Below are 20,724 nucleotides of genomic sequence, written 5' to 3'. Positions count from 1 at the left end.
ATGTGCAGTAAGGGTTAGCGGCCTCATCAACATAAAGTCATTATTAAAAAAAGGTTTTCACCAGATAGTGCAATGATGTGAACATGTCCTATAAAAACACCTTTTGTTTGACCTTCTGTTGATTTGAAAATAAATGTTCCATGCATAAAACAATTATCAGTTAATCGGTTCATAGTCTGGATCGACGACAATTCATTTACCGGATAATGGCCAGTTCTTTCGGGGAATGATTGTAAAGATTTACAAAGAATATGTTTACAGCATTTACTATCTAACTGGAACGATTGGTGGGGATTAGCTACGGACAAAATACACACAGCGATACACTGGTAAGAGCAAATGACCTTTAACCATGTATCCAGCTAATTGAAATAGCTCACGTTACTGTATTGTGTGAACAGTAAACTTTATTTAATATTTTATGTGGCGTTTGTCTTTTGCAGGTGCAAATGTTCCACCAAAACAAATTCCTTCCCGAGAACAATTTGCAGATACTGCGAACGGAGCTTAGTGCCGCCCACGACGATTGTGATTGGTTTAAAGAAATGCAAACAACCCAGGCTGTTTTTTTTCTCCTATCCAGGAGCGTATGTGTGGAGAGGCCAGACCTTAGTTTGCAGTGCTGTGGAGATAGGTCTGGCAAGCAAGACTAATCGGTTCACAGCCTCACCCAACCCTGTCATATGCAGACATCATTACAGGAGTCCTGTTATGTAATGTAATTTTGTACACAGATGAAAATCCTAACAAAAACATTTGACATACAAGTGTTTTGGCCACAAGTAAGATAATAAAAATCTAGACTAGCACTACAGGATTTTTTTCTTCTCATACTTTATTATATCCTAAGGATGATACTTTCAAACGTGATTGACTCACACCAGCAGGTTTAATGTTGACTCAGTTGTTGACAGGTTTTGTAAGGAAAATGTATTTGACTCAAACTCTTTATTCCAACACAATTATTACCCCTGATGATTCTCTTATCCCACATATCTCTTATGTCTCAAAACTCTTTTTTTTCACTGGAGAAAGAGGTTCCCCCCTGTAATTTTGACCATCAACATGATCATTATTCCTAAAGGTAGAGAGGCCTGCTATCTCTAGAAGTCATGGCATAATAGGACAGGTCTTTGTTTGAATTACCGTTTTAGGCACTATAGGCAATATAGTTTTTCAATATCCAATCTACTTTTCAGTCCTTTTTTGCCTTTTACGTTTATCAACTTTTACTTTACCACGCATCATTTGCTGAATTCCAAAGCTTCACTCTCCTGGCTGTTTGTACGCAGCCAATGTGTCCACAAGTTCAAGTTTGTTTTCAGTCTTACGGGTCAAAGTTGAAATCTGCACCTGTGTTCAAGACTAAACAACTGTACCTGCCTCAAACTAAAAATACAGAAAACCTGAAAACACAAGACAAACTCACTTTGTGTTGTTGGCTTAGGGCATTGCCTCTTGTTCATCCATCCCATTCTTTGGTTTCTATTCACCAGGAAAACAAAGATTTAATACACACCCAGATTATATAGACAATATGGACTTGTCTGACAGGCGAATGGGCAAGAACAGTCTAACTCATCTTCACATAGCAAAGTATTCAGAAAAATTTTAAGAAATCAAAAGAGGGCTCGCATCATTTATGAGCAGTGAGTAAAGCCCCGCTGCTCAGTCTTTATTCAACGAGTGCAATTCAGTGTCCGAAACAATCAGACATCAATCAATAAGAATGACAGCTTCCATTGATGCGTGTGGGGGTACAGATACATTATCTTGTGGGATACTGAACTCCTGTTGGGCACAGTGCAATGTACACAACTGTTGCGGTCAAGCACAGATAGTGAAACTCAGTGGTTCACAAGCTGAAAACAGGCTGACAGCTACAGTTAATGCAGAGAAATGGCCGTCTTAATTCTGCCCTGGTCTGCTCTGCCAAACATGTACACAAGGCATTAATGGTGAGTATTTGGATGATCCACGGGTTTATTAAGCACATAAAGGTGTGTGCGTTTGTGTGTGTGTGGGGGGAATAAAATACGATACAGAGAACCAAAATTATTAATAATAAATTAAACACTCTTCAGATACCCCAGAGCTATGGAATATTTGTATTTTCTGTCCAATTATATCATAGGGAACAATCTTGAACTTCGACATTTGAAAAAAGGAAAATAATTTGAATCATTATTGCTTTAACTGCCAAAAGCAAAAACTGAAGTCCACATCTGGTCTACGGTCTTTTAAAAATTACACAGTTCAATTTATCAAGATCCACACAGATGGTCCTAACTCTTGATCTCAACCTTTTGAGTTACCACGTTGGCAGGGTTCCATTACAAAAGGTATCTGGGTACTGATCCATGCCAGGAAATAAATGTGTGTAACAACAAAATGTTGTCAGCTACTATATTGGGTCAATTTGCTTTGACTGAATGCCTGTGTGTAACCCAAACTAGAAAGTGAACTTGTCTAGGATTATTGTGAGAATATTCTGTTATGATATTAAAAAAGCATCTGTATCAGGAGTCAGTTATAATTTGCATTTGCAAACTGAAGGCTTGGATGGGTGAAAATGGGAATCTGGTTCTAGGAGGGCAAAGCTTATAAAACTACAAGAGAGCTAACAAAGTGACACTAGTGCCCTCTGCTGACTACCTTTCCAACTCAAAACTTGTGCGTTCTTGACACTTATCCTCCGTTTGGACAAATGTATTGGTGACTAGAATGGCTTAAAAAAAACTCAAGATAACTAGTTCTATATTACTGTGTAAATGTTTTCTTCTACAGGAGAGAAAAAAAACATAGCCCCAACCATACCTAGTCTTGAAATAGTGTAGCAGAAATACAACAACTAAAACTGTCTTTGAAGTGGTCTTTCTTATCTGCTATGTCTGAAAAGGATGGGACAACTGAGGTGAATTTTAGTCAGATTCTATGTGCGTATTGACTTGATCTTCTCCTCACAGGGAGGACAGAACAATATTAGAGGAGAATAAACAAAGGAGATCTCAGATCTCTAAATCTCAGCCTCCATGTGCTGCGCTCTCCTCTTGTTGTGCTGGTGCTTGGTGAGTCCATACTTGAAGAACTCATAGACCGACCAGCTGATGGCAGTGGAGGGCATCTGATAGATGATCCTCGCCTGGACGCCCTTGAAGAAGCCCTGCAGGCCGCCCAGCCTGTAAACCGTCCGGAAGGCATGGGCCAGGCCTGAGATGTGTCTGTGGGCTCCTTGGCCCTGGCCCAGGGTCAGGGACTCCTGGGTGTTGAGCAGGGTCTTGCAGACATCCAGAGGTGTGGTTGCCGCCGCTGCGATGGCTCCAGCCAAAGCTCCGGACAACATGTGGGATGAGGGATTGTACTGTCTGTGGGGGTTGAGCAGCTCCTGGAGGTACTCATAGGTCATGAAGTGGAGCGCCTGGAAGGGCACGTTCATGGTGAGCTGGGTGGTGTAGCTGCGGTAGAACGCAGCAGGGCCCTCTTTCTGCCACACGGCGCGTATACAGTCCATCACGCCGCCGTAGGGTGAATTATACATCTGCATGCGCTGCTTCACAACTAGATACACATGGGTAGATGTATTGATGAAGGAGAGGCCCAGATGTGTCCAGGGTTAGCAGTATGAAGGTGGCCAAGATAGAAAAAGAAAAGAAGAAATGAGTGAACTATTGCATACTGTAAATATGTCCTTAAAGCACATGAAGTTTCAATAAACACAAAGATGTAGTGTGTGACTTTGATAGAGTTTGCTCAGACAGCTGCACCCCATCTAACAGCTGCACATGAGGACTCTGACCAGTGTCCTTCTACCAACATGTTTGGGCAGGTGGACAAGAGGCAGCTGTGAAAGTCAATATGTGATACTGCAGGGTTAAGGCCCAAGATGGTTGGCCCAGGCGTGGCACCTGTAAGTTTCTTCACTGAAATTCCTGTATGGCAAACTTTTGTTTGTCTTAATACCCATCCTAATTCTGTGGTGAAATACAAATGGCATTGCACTGTAAAATGTTGTCCTTACCTTCCGCTGGGTTCATGACTGCATCGTGAAGCAGTGTGGCCGCACACCCAGCTGTTCCTAAAACAAATACACCTCATAATTACTACAAATTAAGATAATCATGAAGAATACAGAAGGAAAATAGAGAATGCAGTAAAAGGGCATAGAAATGAGAATAAAAAAGAATTTTCACTTGCAACATAATGAATCCCTTTGATCGTGTCCCAGCCTAATTGCTTAAAGCTGCAGATGTCATGCTGAAAACAATATATCATCATAGCAGAATTGTGCATATTCAGCAAATTGCACAGGCGTAAACTAGAGCTCACGCCTCACTGAGTTCAGGTGGCCCAACCTGAGCAAAGAGAGACACCTGGTGGACGAGGCAGTTCATTGCGCTTCTGAGAGGTTTAAACCAAAAGCTTAAAAAGACAGGACCAACAGAGGAAAGAGCAGATGAGATGGGAGAAAGAGGACTTACCCAGCCTCCCACTAAACTGGAAAAGAAGGAAGAGAGAGAGAGTATGGAGAACAAGGAATAAGAATATGGTTGATATTCAGAGCAAAGGTTTTCAAATTGAATCTTTGTTTGGAACTTTCTATTTTGTAGCCAGAGGGACTTTTCTGAAACTGACCCACATAAGACAAACTGTTTACCTTTTCTAAAAGCCAGTGACAGGCCTAACACTTCCTAACCTGGATTTTCCACCAGTGTTGCGTTTCGGCTGCGCCGCAGTTTTATTTTGGCCTCTGCCACACGCCATACCGCACCGGGAGCGTCTCAGAAGCGGAGTATCTTTCCTGCCCGACTCACAGATTTTATTGTTTCTACAAACAAAACAATCATGTTTATTAAGCTAGGATCTACCTTCCACTCCAAGCACTCCTGCTATTAAACAGACGCTCCCGGTGGAAAATAGGGGTAACGGCGTACAGCTGTAGCTAGGAAAAGCTCTATCCAATTTTTAGAACTAGTCAGGCCATGTCTGTGCTATACACAGATTAGGCTGAGTCAGCAGCTCCATCGAGATCACACTGATGGTGTTTGGCATTAGGGTTGGACAAGTCCTACATGTCAACCTATCTTATAGTGATCTCAAAGTTAAGATACATGATCTGTACATCTATGGTACATCTCACTGTTAATGTGTAATGTATGCTTTATGGTACCATTAGCCAAATGGCTGTTAGCCCCTGGGTGTATGACATCACTTAGAGTCTTTTTGAGTTTCTCATAGCTGGCAAAGTAGAGGGCATGGGCAGGTCCCGCCCCAATTGCCGTTACATTCAGCCCTCTCATTGGCCGCCAGACTCCCTCTGTGGCTACAATTCGGCGAAGAGCATCCATCACATTCCTGTAGCGGGCTGCAGGGTCAGGCTGGAGGCTCTGCATGCGTGTCTGGAAAAGAGGAAAAGGTGAATGTAGCAAAGTTCAAAGTCAACAGTGGTCTGGTGTTACCCACCAGGGCTAGGTAATATGTTTAGTAATACCTTCACTGGATTTTATATAAAAATAGAATATAACTAATAATTTAAGTCTTGCCATATGTCTGCCTAATATAGCAACGAACGGCACGGCAATGAAAAGAGTCCTGATTAGACTGCAGTGTGAATAAGGGGTCAAAAAAGGGAAATAAGATGTTCGACATTGTGTGTGGTGTACATGCAGAATTGAATAGAAGGAAGTATGGAGTTACAAGCTCCAAGGTCACAAGAGGACATAAGCCGACTTCCTGTAAGCCTCTTTTTTCCTACTGACCCTGAAGCACACCTTTCTCTCTTCCTCTTAAAAGACACACACACACACACACACACACACACACACACACACACACACACACACACACACACACACACACACACACACACACACACACAAAAATGATAAGATTATAGAAGCATGACCTAAAAAACAAGTGCAAGGGATCGGTGTTTCTGTAACCTGCTATTTGTATGTAGTGAACGTTGCCTGGGGTCGCACTGGGTGAGTGTGCCTGTCTCTGAAAAATGAACAGCGACATTATCTCTGAATACCAAACTTCCAGCTGAATGGACAACCTTCCACCCCACTGTGTAAATGCATGTAGTGCTCTAGCAAAGCATAAACATGGCCTCATGTCACTGTATATTACAGCTGTGGAAAGCAGGCCCCAAAGAGAGCTAGCTAACAGTGGTACGACGAGTATATGCATTATGCACATCTCTTTGCATAATGGTAAAAAATAAATAAAAAAAAGAGACTGTGATTTCATTAATTCATTAGTTCCCCATTACAAAGCATGGCTGTATGTCTTGCATGTAACAGCTATGGGTGTGGAGTGTTTATCTATGGTATGTTTGCACATCTAGAAAGCAATGACCTTTGTGCTTAACGAAAACACAACGTTGACCACTCTTTGGAGCAAACACTGAAGACTTCTTGGTTTCTTAATTGACAAATTTAATACAACTGTAATTCCAGTCATGTGCACTGTGCATTACACACTCTGGCAGACCTACAAATGCAACACGCTTTTTAAAATCCACAACCAATTACTGGGATTAAGGATACATTAAGGGGCGAATAACAGCCTATTCTAAACTATAATTACACAACAATCTCTTAAGTGAGAGGCTTATCGTACAGGAGGAAAGTCTTTATTTGGTGTAGGGGAAAACATCTAAATATAAAAAGGCATATGCATCTCAAATATTTTTCAGTTTTCTGCAAATATACATTTCTCTGTATAAATGTGTAGCTGTTTAAGTGCAGTAGACTCCATCTTGCACAATCCCACAAATTTCCTGCAGCTTGCTTGGAAAGATGCTGAGATACAATAGCAGTGTAGCAGACACTGTGTACATTCTGTAAACATAAGTATTGCCCGGGTTTAGGGCTGCACAGGTGGCAACAGAGTGAGACTACAGGTGGAAGAGACATGGATGCACAGCTTTTCAGTCTGACATGGACAGCTGACTCAACTAAGCTCATTGCCACTTGCCCCATCTCTCTGACCCTGTGCCTGTGTTATACAATGACAACTGCTGCATGGTCCCATCTAGCAGACCTCTTGGCTAGGTCATGCCTCTATAGCTATGTTTAAGTTAAAAACAAAATTAACCCATAACAAAAAAAGACCAAATGATGAGAAGAACTGTCCCAGTAAAGTTGCATGAGATTGCATGTGGTTAAGACCTTTGCATACAATTAATTATGGTGTGTTAAACTGTGCTGCCAAACTGTATAAACTACCAAATTGTGTTTTAGGAATGTATCAACATATGTACTGGAAGGGCCAAATGGTACATTGCAGTGTAATTCATTTGTGTTTTGTAAGAATAGTTGCAGAAGGTGTGTAAGGTACTCGAAACAACATGAAACATTCCCCCATTTGTTTGTAAACAGAGTACAGCTTTGGTCTCCCAGAACTATTGTTGCAGCTAGAAATAATAACGCGTTCCCCGTATTAACCGTTAGTGAACTTAGTTAACTTCCGATACACATTAATTAACTAGCTACGTACTATTATGCTGAGGCTTTGACAGCATATTGATATGATGATGTTTAGTAGTTTTACGCAAAGACCAAATTAGCTCGTGTTTGACCCTGCTAAAGGTTGTCATAACTAGCCACTAGCTAACGTTTGTCGGGCTTAATTTATAATAGCATGCTAACAAGTTAGCTAGCTAGTAGGGATGTACTGAACACACTGACCTTGTCCTTACAGCAGTCAGTACTGCTGCGTGTTAAGGTTAGCGAGTAGGCTAATAAGCTATGCTAACAAACACGTTGGTTACAAGAATAACGTGCACAGAACACAACAGAGATCAGGGTGTGAAAGCACTGGACATTCATAAAAGGTTGTGGGTCAGCTGGTTAGCCACTGAGCTGTGCTACCTTGACACAGTCGATTGGGAACATGAGGCAATGCTCCATGATCCCGGCCACGGCTCCAGCCAACATGTGGGTGCTAGTGGAGGCTCCCTGTGGCAAACCCTCATAGTCTGGTTCAGTGTCCTCTGTTTGAGCATCTTGTGCACTACGGATAAAATCAACAGTCTGTAGCTCCGTTTCCCCTCCGATCCGGGGTGTAAGGCTTCCCACGATACTTTCCGAAACTCCCCAGAATCTGCCCCCCAGCCATCGAACTTCTGCCCCGGCAGATGCACCAGCAACTCCGGGATCATTGCCTGTAGTCTCCGCTGTCATCCGACGCCTCCTCACAAATCCATCTGCTTCCATTAGAAACCAGGTTAAATGTTAGGTATTTAGGCACGCAGACACGGCGTCTTGTGGGTGATTGCAGACCTGAAGTTTTACATTCCCGTGTGGTGGTATGGTATCACAGCTTCTTGCTTGCTAGACCATTCCCTCCCCGCCTCTTTACATCCCAGCCAGGTCCAAGCAAGAAGGGAGGCCGTGGCGGACAAATACACACCGATGCCATAGCCCCACCACAGGCCGCGATGAGGAAATTATCTCTGATTGGTTACTATGGCCAAGTCCTACTGACACTATTGGGTGATGGACATGCCATTCATGATGATAGCATTTTGGTGAAGACTTAAAACCCAGTTATGTGGCTCGCACTGTCAGACCTAACGTTATCTCTGTTCAAGTAATTCAAGCTTTTATCTTCTCCAGACTTGACTACTGCTATATCCTACCTCCTTTCTGACAGCAACAAAAAGTCACTCTCGCGCCTCCAACTATAGTTCACAATGCAGCAGAGCAGGCTTCTTAATGGTTTTAACAGATGACAGCTCATCACCCCAATCCTAGCCTCTCTCCTATGGCTCCCTGTTCAATTTAGAATTGATTTTAAGATTGTATTATTGATCGTATTGCTTCTATCCTTTTTATTTGTATAATTGTATCGGTCATGTTTTTTATTTGTCTTCTCTCTATTACTCAAACTTTGTCTTGCTATTGTTTGGCCTGTTAGTTCTCTGTTGTTATATTGACATTATGGGTATCCGGCTTTTGCTTTGCTTTGTCTGTTAAAGCACATTAAACTCTGTTTTTAAAAGCGCTATGTAATTAATGTTATTATTATTATTAAGATCCCATTAACTTGGTAAATAATAAGACACTGTATTATTAATGTCACATCAAGTGAACAACCTTTTATGTCTAGGCTATTAATGAACAAAAACAGTACGTCATTTTCACTTACAATGTTATCATAATATAATATTCTAGTTTGGTTAGTGTAGGGCTGATTAAAGGTGCTCTAAGTGATGTCACGCTTTTTTAGGCTACAACATTTTTTGTCACATACAGCAAACATCTCTTCACTATCAGCAAGCTGCCTGTCCCCTGAACACACTGTAAAAAAATGCGGTCTCTGTACAGCCCAGGCTCCACAAATGCCAACAAAAACAAACTGGCCAACCACAAAACATAACAAACAGTCTTCCAGCTTTCCAGCCAATAACTGACAAGAAGGATTTGGGGGTGGGGGTTGGGGGGTTAGTGCCGGAAGCACGGAAGGGAGGGAGAGGGGACGGGATGAGGAGGAGGGAGGGGCGAGCTAGCCTCGTTTTGTTTAAAAATACTTCAAACGACAACAAGAAGTGCCGTCACCCAACATCGCTTAGAGCACCTTTAAGTAATCGCTTAAAGGTGCTCTATGAGTTCCTGCATTGTCACTTCTGTTGATGTTCCAAGTAAATTCAAAACAAAACAGAGCAAGCTCCCCCCTCCCCCCCTGTCATGACTAACTGACTAACTGTCACTAACCCCCACTCCTTCCCCCAACCATTTTGTCGGTGATTGGCTGGAATGTGGTTTGTTGTATTTTGGTGCACAGCCTGTGCCTCTAGTTTTTGTTTGATGTTATGATCCCTGTATTGTCTCCCGAGACCGGGCTTTTTCACAGTGTATTCATGGGGTTGACAGCTAGCGGATCAAGGAGCGATGCCTACGATTTGAGACAAAAATGAAATTGCGCTGAAACCAGGAACTCATAGTGCACCTTTAATAGACTAATTGTTTCAACTCTAGATCAGTATTCACCATACCTTAGACAGACTGACAATTATCCACACCAAACTGTAGTATGGACATTTAACTCAGTGTTTATTGGCTCTCTCTGCTGCAGGTGTTCAAATACATTCATTATTTTTTTCATGAATCCTCCTTTGAGTACCTATAAGTATTATATGGACACATTCTTGCAAGTGCACTACACCGCAAATAATTTATCTTCTTGTCATTGAACAGTAGATGTCCTCAGTTTAGCAAGATAATTACAAATGCACAGTAACACCTTTTATGATATGCTAGCTTATATTTAATAATTAGGAATGCAAAAAGCTGACAGATAAATGTCTCTAGGCCTAACATCTTCACCAGTGAACCTCCCACCCTGGAGGAAAATGGAGCACTTTTTTTTTCTCCAGAAAATGAGGTAATTATGTTTTGGTGCGGCACTGTTATAACATAATTACATTTTCTCCTTTTATTGCCTGGGAGAGCCTTCAAGGGCTGTAGTGTTGAATTTCTGCCGACAAAGGGGAATGAAGTGTTAATTTCTGCTTACAAGAACAAAATCTCCTGCTTCTGATCTAGTTAAGGTTGATTGGCTGTTGTCCGCAGACGTTCCTTAAAGGAAAACCAAGCAGACAGCCTATCAGGATCATTTCTCTTCCCTGAAACTAATACTACTCTAATACACCAAGGGAGAGGCATGTTAGGTCTAGCGGGAAACTCTAGATCACCATAACACCTCATTTTATTCCCTCCACCAAGAGAGTGCACAATCTATATACGCCTCAGGAATTATTTTACACTGTCTAAGCAAAACATAGTCTAAAATCCACATTATATAGACAAGATGAGAAGATAACTCGATTCTGTTCTGCTGTGTTTGGTTGTTTTTGTACCAATTAACACCCTTCCTTCCTTGATCTCTGGCTCTGTCTACTCCTTGGACTGCTGCTCAGGCCTACAGATGATCTATGGCCTCTTATCTTATTAATGCACAATAAGTGAACCACTAGGCCAATATGACATCTTCAACAGCAGCACTAAGAAACCATTATTTGTTAAGAGCTCATCTTAAAACTCTTAAGGTTGGCCCTTACTGTGAGATGACTTGAGCCCAACCCCCAAACCAACTGAGAGAGAGCTTGAACTGCACTTTTTCATTATTATATATATATTTTTTTGATATTTTGTGTATATTGTCTGTGAAAATCGAAAACAAACGCCTTCGCAAACAAGTGTCATGTGCTCTGTGGAGGAGATGTTTTTGTTTTTCACATGCAAACATTTTGGTCACATTGTATTCATAAACTGATCGCCCCTGTCTTAAGTCATATTTTACACTACACTACACACACACACACACACACACACACACACACACACACACACACACACACACACACACACACACACACACACACACACACACACACACACACACACACACACACACACACGTGTTGCTGTATGTTGTAAGTTTGTGGAAAACCTTGACACGAGGCTTTGGATCTGGATTAAATGGAACAACTGCGCCACCAAGTGGACAGCGCGTCAGGCTGAAATCGGATCCAGCCTAGGCAGCTGCAAGAGAAAAAGGGAAGGATTGTGTAAGATCAAACTCTTGCTATGGCTGCAGCGGTGTGGACTGATCGAGGACGGAGGGCTGTGGCTGTTGTCAGTACAGTGACTAGATCCAGATCCAGTCACACCGCTTTAAAATCCCAGTATGACGCACTGGTCATCGGAGGAGGTGAGATCTGTGGAATGTGCAGAAAAGTGCAGAAAATGCAGAGGCTATGCTACAGTATTACGTAACAATAACCGTATGATCCACGCCTGTCAACGTTTTAGCTAAGTTTGCAAAAGTAATAACGTATTTGACCCTTCTGAGAGAAGTGGTTTGGCACTTTCTCTTGTTATAAGTGTTATGCAAGATTCATCAGAATTGTTCAATTTAGGACTAATTCAGCTAGACTGTAAAAAGTACTGGAGAGCAGCTTGCACAAAGTGCCCAACAACAATTTTGTTGAAACTTAAATTTGAACAATTAAGTTTAGAATTTTCAGTAATTTCTGTGGGATATTTGTATTTTTAGGAAAAATGTCTGACATGTTATATTTCATTGCAGGACACAATGGACTGGTGGCAGTGAGTACATGCATATGTTTCCCAACACCTACATTATATGGTTCAGCAACTGGGTAAAGGTGATGTGCATTTTGCATGTGTGTTGTGTGTGTGTGTGTGTGTGTGTGTGTGTGTGTGTGTGTGTGTGTGTGTGTGGTACCTGTTTTAATATATTCGTGGGGTCCAAAAACCGGGGAATACAGTATACTTGTGGGTTCTGCACAGCCTCGTGGGGACCAAAATGCTGGACCCCACAAGTTTAAAGGGCTGTTTGAGGGTTAAGACTTGGTTTTAGGACTAGGGTTAGAATTAGGTTATGGTTAGGGTGAGGGTAAGGGTTAAGGTTAGACATTTAGTTGGGATGGTTAAGGTTAGGGTAAGGGGCTAGGGAATGCATTATGTCAATGATATGTCCCCACAAAGATAGTAATACAGACTTGTGTGTGTAGGCTGCCTATCTTCAAAAGGGAGGACTGAAGACAGCGGTGCTGGAGCGCAGACATGTGCTGGGAGGAGCAGCTGTTACAGAGGAAATCTTTCCTGGTAGGTTGGCCTCTGGCTGGGGTACAATCCTGGCTCGACCCAGGTCATAAAGGGTCGGTTCACTCAAATGTAACAACAAAAAAACCAACTATTTTACACCCCTAGTTGCATCGCAGTACAGATGCTGTATACAGGGAATTACTAACAAGTAGTCCATTAAGAGGGTAACACTGTGTTCTGTGGATTATCTGGAGAGACACACACACACACACACACACACACACACACACACACACACACACACACACACACACACACACACACACACACACACACACAAAACTATCTGCATGCAGCAGATACCACCTGAAGAAATACAGGTTTTCTGTAATTTGGGTAAACTGACCCTTAGGTTGTGGAGGAGGTTTAATTTTTGTAGACTGCTAGCAAATGTGCTGTAAGGGGTTGAATGAATGTTGCATAATCAGCTGGGGTTAAACACTGTTTTGTAATTATAAATTTTTACTTTTCCAAGTTTCTAATTAAAAACACGGTGTTAGCATGTGTTTTATCAAGTGATGCTTAAAAGGAATGTATTATTTTGTCCTTGTTAGAGTAACAATACTCTTGTGTGCAGGTTTCCTCTTCTCCAGGTGTTCCTATTTGCTAAGCTTATTAAGACCGCACATATGTGCAGACTTGGAGCTCAAGGTAAACATAGCAAAGTTGTAAAATATTTGAATTCAGCTCATTATGAGAAGACATGAAGTAGTTGGTCTTCATTTTTTGTTAACCTATTTTCAGAAACATGGGCTAAAGGTGTATTTGAGGGATCCCCATGCTTTCACCCCCTTGTTGGAGGAGGGGGTGAGCGGTGCCCCACCAAGGTCTCTCACCCTGGGCTCAGATCTGGCCATGAACCAAATGGAGATTGGCAAGTTCTCACAGAAGGACGCTAAGGTGATTTTAGCATTATGATAGTCATAGTAAATGGTTGACTGTATTGTGCATGTTTCTGCATTTTAAACTTGTGTGCAGATTTAAGCTCTTGTCCCAGTAGAACTGAAAACGTTCTTCATTGTATCTCCACCAATATCAAATTTAAATTATTCCGGCCTTTTTTCTTATACAATTCCACATCCTTACGCTCATCCTCATCTTCACCCCATTCTTTGACATGTACCCAGGCCTTTCCAGATTTTGTTGCACACCTTGAGAAGCTAGCAGGAGCTATCCACCCTCTTTTGGATGCTTCTCCTGTCGACATTCCAGGTGTTACCACTGGATCACTGAGGAAGAGACTGGCTTCAGCTAAAACACTGATGCCTATTGTCAAATGTGGTGCGTTGGTGGATGTGTGCTTGAGAAATGACTTTTTATATTTTCTCATTTTGTTTTACAATAACTAAGTCATATTGTTATGTTTTTGAATTTAAAGGTCTGAAACTGGGCAGAAACATTCCAGATTTTTATGAGATACTAACTGCACCAATAATGAAGGTTTGTTACAGCTTCCACTAAGATTGGCATTAATTGCTGTTTTCTATTGACTGCATCGTGACTAACTCGGCTTTGGGGTTGTAGATCCTCAATCGGTGGTTTGAGTCGGAGCCACTGAGAGCAACACTGGCTACTGATGCTGTGATAGGAGCCATGACCAGTCCAAGTAATCCTGGTAGTGGGTGAGACACGTTTTATGATACCCTGTGGCACAAAATAAACACATCTACCGGTAACTACAGGTTTAACCGCATTGAATTAAACATTGACGTTGCCTTGAAGGTATGTGCTCTTGCACCATGTAATGGGAGAGTTGGAGAAGGAGAAGGGAGCATGGGGTTATGTGGAGGGAGGCATGGGAGGCGTGTCTCAGGCTATTGCCAGCTCTGCTCGATCCTATGGTGTAGACATTTTCACTGAGAAGGTAATATGGTTTTGATTAATATACTGATTTTGATGCAATTTATTTTTTGGAAACTATATTCTAGCATTTGAATTTTGGTCCTTATGCATAAACATGTATCCTTGGCAGGATGTAGCACAGGTCTTGGTTGGTTCAGATGGTGCTGCTAAGGGTGTGGTGCTAAAGGATGGCACAGAGATCCACAGTAAAGTTGTTTTATCAAATGCTACCCCACATGTTACCTTCAAGAACCTCACACCACAGGTAATATGGAGAAATAAACACTACATGTAATCATGGCACCAGACAATATGATTTATTCTGATTTCCTGTTTTTATTGTAGGCTGCCCTTTCTCCAGAGTTCATCAAAGCCGTAGATCAAATAGACTACACTTCACCTGTGACCAAGATCAATGGTAAATCTGCTCTGTTTCTTTCATACTAATTGATCTTATATGCAAATCTTTCATTAGCTGGTAGCTCTTGTGTTTTGAGCATAGACTGAATGGTTTGACTGCTAAAATAAAGGAGGATATCAATTGTATGCAAAGGTGCTGACTGTCAAATTAGTATAAAATCTTCCCACTCCTGAGATACAGTAGAGACCTTTTTCTCTTTAAAGCTGCCTCAGAGCATGATTATGTTTACTTTCACAGTAAAGCGTGATTTATGCTTCTGCGTTAAATCTACGCCGTGGCTACGTACGTAGATACATGGAGATACGGACTCTACGCCATAGTCTGACGTGCGACGCAAGTCGCTCAGCCGTGGCTCGGTAGCGTTGCAATTCCCCCTACTCATTTCCTGGTTCTCCTTCTCCATAAACAACATGAAATCAAGAAGAGAGTTCCAGATTTCCCACCATGGTCAGAAAGCACAGGGGAGACACACACACATGCCGGCCCTGCTATTCTCTTAAAGAGATTGACGCACACACCAACGCACAAGTATAAACTTAAGGCCACTTACGTAGGCTACGGCGAAAGCTCTGCATGGAGCCTCTGCAGAACCATAAATCATGCTTAAGCCTTAAAAGAAACCAAATTTAAAATATATTACTTAGGCTAGCTGCAGGGCAAATTGTCTTATCTCTGTGCAAACATTGTTTTTCTGTTTCTCTAGCCATATGTTGATAGATGTTTAAATGAAACCCGACATTCTTTAGTCATACTTAGACTATGAGGTCTGTTTTTGTTTGTGTTGAACCACTACGTACACACTTTGAAAGCTGCAAAGAAGTGGGAAATTGTAAGGCAGACTTGGCAATAAGCCACACACAGATGTAGTGTATCAAGAGGGATCAGCTCTTAGTCGTTCACTATTGAGTACTGTCAGTATTTTTACAGTGTGAGATTAGGTTGCCTAAGCTCTTGTTACTCTAAACACAAGTTTCTTTAGTTTGGGGTATAAACAGTGTAAAGCACACAAAACTAAGAAGATGTTTAGTGTTCTTCAGCTTCTTCAGTGTGGTGCCACTTGTCGCTCCTGCTTGTTAATTACAGTAGAGCCTGATCTGTAGGGCTTTATTAACTCAGGAAGTCTTTACTCCCAACTGATCTTTTACAGTGCATACAGTGCAATGCTTCTTAGACTTAACGATAGTCAGCAGTGTTAGGTGCAACATATTCCTTGCACTGAGAGTTGCCCTAATTGTACTCTCGCTTTGCCAGACCCTCCTCCAAAGTGCACTGGAAGAGAGCCTGGCTACTCCACATAGCATTCGGGGATGGGAGGAAAACGTGCACTGGTTTATTGGCATTTCTTTAAACCAATCACAATCATCTTGGGCGGTGCTAAGAACTGGAGAAAAGCTGCGGTGCCGCTGAAAAATAGGCTCGGAAGGATCTTGTTTTGGTGGAACATGTACGTTTAAAAGTTGTTTTAGTCATGCAACAGAAAACTCAGATTGGACAGATAGTCTAGCTAGCTGTCTGGATTTACCCTGCAGAGATCTGAGAAAAGGTTAACCATAGTCCTCATAAATCGACCAGAGTTTACAATGCCAACACAAGGGAAGCCCAAGGCAACAGATATCCGGCCTTAATGAGTGAAATCCGGCGGATTTTCTGGCAGCAACGGAGCAATCCTGGAAGTGGAACGTCAAGGATATAGACTACCCTAATTGTAATTCAAATATTTAAGTAAGCTGAAACGTAAGCACACACTATAGAAAATAAAAATGGAATTAAAAAAAGACACATAGAGCGTACACTGATTCCATGTAATTTTATTTGTCCTAACCTGTTTTATTTTTTAATTTTTTTTGACAGTGGCAGTGGACAAGCTACCAAACTTTCTAGCATCTCCCACACCAGATGATAAACCTGGACCCCACCATCAGTGCTCCATTCATCTCAACTGTGAAAGCGTGGAGCTCCTGGAGACTGCATACAAGGAGGCCATAAATGGACGTCCCTCAGCAAGGTACATCTTCAGACTTCCAAGTGGACACTTTAACACATAACACTTTTTCCTAAAATAAGATTCAACAATACATTCAGCATTTGTCCTGCTGGTTAGCTGACTATACATGCTAGAGATTCAATTGTAGATAAATATCACAGGCATATAAAGCACTGTACAATTCGTCATATATACTCAGCAAAACTGCTTTTATTTTCAGCCAACTTAACATGTGTAAAACTTTGTATGAACATAAAAATATTCAACTACTAAACTAAACTGAACAATGTTACACAGACATGTGACTAACAGAAATGGAAAAATGTGTCCCTGAACAAAGGATGGTCAAAATCCTAAGTCACAGTCAGTATCTGGTGTGGCCACCAGCTGCATTAAGTACTGCAGTGCATCTCCTCTGTTTACTTTGTTGAGAATTGCTCTCTAAACCTTGTCTCTTGTAAAGTAAGTAACATTTATTTCTAGAGCACATTTAAACACAGCTTAAGCTGACCAAAATGCTGTACAAAAGAGCACTAAGGTGCCGTATTAGGTACTGCAGTGCATCTCCTCCTTATGGACTGCACCTGATCTGCCAGTTGTTGCTGTGAGATGTTACCACTCTTCCACCAAGGCACCTGCAAGTTCCCCGGCATTTCTGGGGGGCATGGAAGGGTACTACATGAGGGAGGAGGATGTCTTCCCTGTAACGTTCTGTAACTTTAGATTATGACCATCCTTTTTCACGGACCCATTTTTCCATTTCTGTTAGTCACATGCCTGTGAAACGTTCAGTTTGGTTCTTAGTAGTCAAATCTTTTTATGTTCATACAAAGTTTTACACGTTAAGTTGGTTGAAAATAAAAGCAGTTGAAAGTGAGAGGCCGTTTCTTTTTTTGCTGAGCATATATCTTGACACTATAATATTATGTGCCTTGTAGTAGATATTTTCTACATACATTAATGTCAACATAGTCTCGCATTGCCAGACCTATCTCCACAGCGCAGCAGAGTAAGGTCTGGCTCCTCCACACACACATTGCAGGATAGGAGAAATAAACGCTCTGGGTTTCACAGGCAAAGCATTGCTACTTGGGTGCAGAGAGCCTGGTCATCGATGGCAGTACCTTGTCCCACTCGCCACAGCACAGACACTCACAACCTCCAGTTCGTGTTGGCTCTCATCCTCAGGCTGTTGAGCGATCGCAACCTCCTCCTCCTGTCGTTCTATTTCCAAAGCACGCAGCTCCTCTTTTGAAAACTCTGGTTTGTAGAGGTGTGGTTCTGGATCTTGACTGTCTGAGAAGTCATCCTCTTCGTCGCTCACAAAATCCGCCATGTTCATCGCCATTCACTATGTCTGTGTAGGAAGAATAGCCAGCTAATATTCACGGCGGTATGTTGGCGGAAGTTGGGGGGTTTCAGGTGTTGTGTGATATCTCTGCGCCCAAGTAGCAGTGCTTCACCTGTGCTTCGCCCCAATAAGGTCCCAAGTCAGTAGCTGCCTAGGAAATCGCCTAGTCTTAATCTGCATTGCTATTTCTATTCGTTGTGAATGCTATCCGGCAACAAAGGATTCCATTTACTATGCTAAGCTAAACTAGCGGCGGCGCTGCCGGACTAAGACAATGCATGCACTGAGACAAAAATGTGTTTGCCCACCTGTCTAAATCTAAGGGAGACGGTGAATAACCCCTATTTCAAAGTACGGTGGCGTGTTCCTTTCACTCCCCCACCATCTTGTCTCATCATGCCCCTCTGCTGTAGACCCATGCTGGAGATGACTATCCCCTCTGTGTTGGATCCTACTCTGGCTCCCCCTGGCTGCCATACGGTGTCACTGTTCACCCAATTCACCCCCTACCACATAGAGGGCAGGGAGTGGACTGACCAGGACAGGGAGGCCTATGCAGACACTGGTTTGAAACACAAAATTATCCAAGAGTTCAAGCATGCTGTGCTTAAGGCTGATCTTAAACTACATATATATATATATATGATGGCAGAGTTATAAAGGGAAAAGGTTAACCCAAAATAAGACTGATATTTTAAGGCTACACTCTGTCTTTTTTAAATGTTGAGATTCCAGAATTGATAAACAACAATACAATTTCAATGTGTACTGATTAACCTGTTTCAGTGATAAAAGCCTGTGTTTGTCTCTTCAGTATTTGACTGGGTGGAGCAATACGCACCAGGGTTTAAAAAGTCGGTTGTGGGCAGGGACATCTTGGCTCCACCTGACCTGGAGAGGATCTTTGGGCTCACTGGAGGGGTACATACACTGTAGCCATTGTAGAGCTGGGAAGCAATTTGAATATGGATCCAAAACTGACTTTCTTGTCACAATCAACTGTCAACTGGATGAGGAAGTCATTTGTGTACTCTGCAGTGTTCTGTTGTTCACTATCTGCTCAGGGACAGACCTGTTGTATAAGCAGTTAATGGTTACAGACAGTTTAACCACAACCCATGAGTGAGAACTAAAGTTCATATCCGCTAGTGGCACAAACTCACTGCTTTTTGTGTATGACTGTATGAGGCAGTCATTAAACAAGGCTACTTTTATCATAATAACAACATATCTTACATATATCAAGAAACAAAACGAAAAGTAAACATTTTGGTTTTGTATTTACAGAATATTTTCCATGGATCAATGTCGCTGGACCAGCTCTACCTAGCACGACCTTTGCCCTCTCTCTCAGACTACCGTTCACCAATTAAAGGGCTGTATCTGTGTGGCAGTGGCTCTCATCCAGGTTTGGTTTTAATGCTGAACCCTCAGCTGAATATTGAATTGCATATGTGGCTGTTGGTTGTGTATATTGTAATGCAAGCACAATCATTTATGTTAAATTGTCTGGTGTTAGAAGAGCACAGTTAATGAACCTTTGGATGAAAAACTGCTGATGATAAATTAAATAAGTTGCTTGATGATGTTAGGTGGCTGAGTAAACTGTTACTGATTTCCCCACACAGAACAAGACTGACTAATTATTGTCCATTTTATACGTTTATTTTTTTTAGGTGGTGGTGTGATGGGTTCTCCCGGCTGGAATGCAGCGCTCGCTGTCAAGGCTGACCTGAAACGTCGCTGAAACATCTGATGCCATCAGTGTGTAATCAATCAGTGTTCAGTTTCTTTTGTCGGATTTGTGTGAATTTGACTGATTTGAGAAAATAATTTCAAAACTCACTCCAACTATCTATCTGATCAGCTGTCTCTCCACCATATTATGTTTGTTAGGGTATCTGAAAAGTACGGAGCCCCACTGTTCCCACTTTGTCAAAAAAAATGTATTATAACTATCTCGTAGCCACGAGATAGTATCTTGAGGCATCAAGATACGATCGCAAACCAAAACACCACACTATATACAAAATAAAACACCCGAAACACCACACTATATACAACATAAGAAAACTCTGGCTGCCTGGCTCCACTTTGTGACATATATACATGTAAAAAGTATAAATATAGGCTATAAAATATGAAGAAGAATTATAAAGGACTATGGATATGCAGCCTACAAGATTTACATTACTGTATTAACAGAATTGTGATAAACAGTACTAGTAAATAAATAGGCAAGGCAAGGCAAGGCAACTTTATTTCTATAGCACAATTCAGCAGCAATGCGATTCAAAGTGCTTTACACAAGACATAAAAACAGTTAAAAATATCATACAAATTGGTAACAGATGAAGAAACAGTTATATAATAAAATAAATGAATAAAAATAAAAAAAAAATAAAAAAAAATTTAAATACAAAAATGAATTAAGAAAAGGCAGTGTTAAAAAGAAAGGAAAGAAGCAGAAATGCAGCAAACTATATTG

The 20,724-nt window shown here is 41.6% G+C and overlaps 2 protein-coding genes across 2 annotated transcripts; one reads left to right on the top strand and one right to left on the bottom strand.

Annotated features, from left to right (window-relative positions):
• Positions 1-1,634: 1,634 nt before the first annotated feature.
• Positions 1,635-8,445, bottom strand: slc25a28 (solute carrier family 25 member 28). The gene is made up of 4 exons (XM_039784007.1): positions 7,875-8,445; positions 5,168-5,396; positions 4,019-4,075; positions 1,635-3,558 (listed from the first exon to the last, which is right to left on the bottom strand). The coding sequence occupies exons 1-4, from the start codon at positions 8,217-8,219 to the stop codon at positions 3,017-3,019; spliced, it is 1,173 nt and encodes a 390-aa protein (XP_039639941.1). The 5' UTR covers positions 8,220-8,445; the 3' UTR covers positions 1,635-3,016.
• Positions 8,446-11,529: 3,084 nt separating this feature from the next.
• Positions 11,530-20,229, top strand: pyroxd2 (pyridine nucleotide-disulphide oxidoreductase domain 2). The gene is made up of 16 exons (XM_039784783.1): positions 11,530-11,718; positions 12,097-12,116; positions 12,545-12,638; positions 13,216-13,289; positions 13,383-13,538; positions 13,766-13,919; positions 14,017-14,078; positions 14,163-14,260; positions 14,361-14,502; positions 14,611-14,745; positions 14,826-14,898; positions 16,753-16,906; positions 18,650-18,801; positions 19,051-19,157; positions 19,524-19,644; positions 19,913-20,229. The coding sequence occupies exons 1-16, from the start codon at positions 11,595-11,597 to the stop codon at positions 19,981-19,983; spliced, it is 1,737 nt and encodes a 578-aa protein (XP_039640717.1). The 5' UTR covers positions 11,530-11,594; the 3' UTR covers positions 19,984-20,229.
• Positions 20,230-20,724: the final 495 nt, after the last annotated feature.

This window comes from Perca fluviatilis, chromosome 19 (genome assembly GCF_010015445.1).
Source record: "Perca fluviatilis chromosome 19, GENO_Pfluv_1.0, whole genome shotgun sequence".
In the NCBI taxonomy this organism is placed as follows: Eukaryota; Metazoa; Chordata; class Actinopteri; order Perciformes; family Percidae; genus Perca; species Perca fluviatilis.
This window is presented reverse-complemented; position numbering and strand designations above follow the sequence as displayed.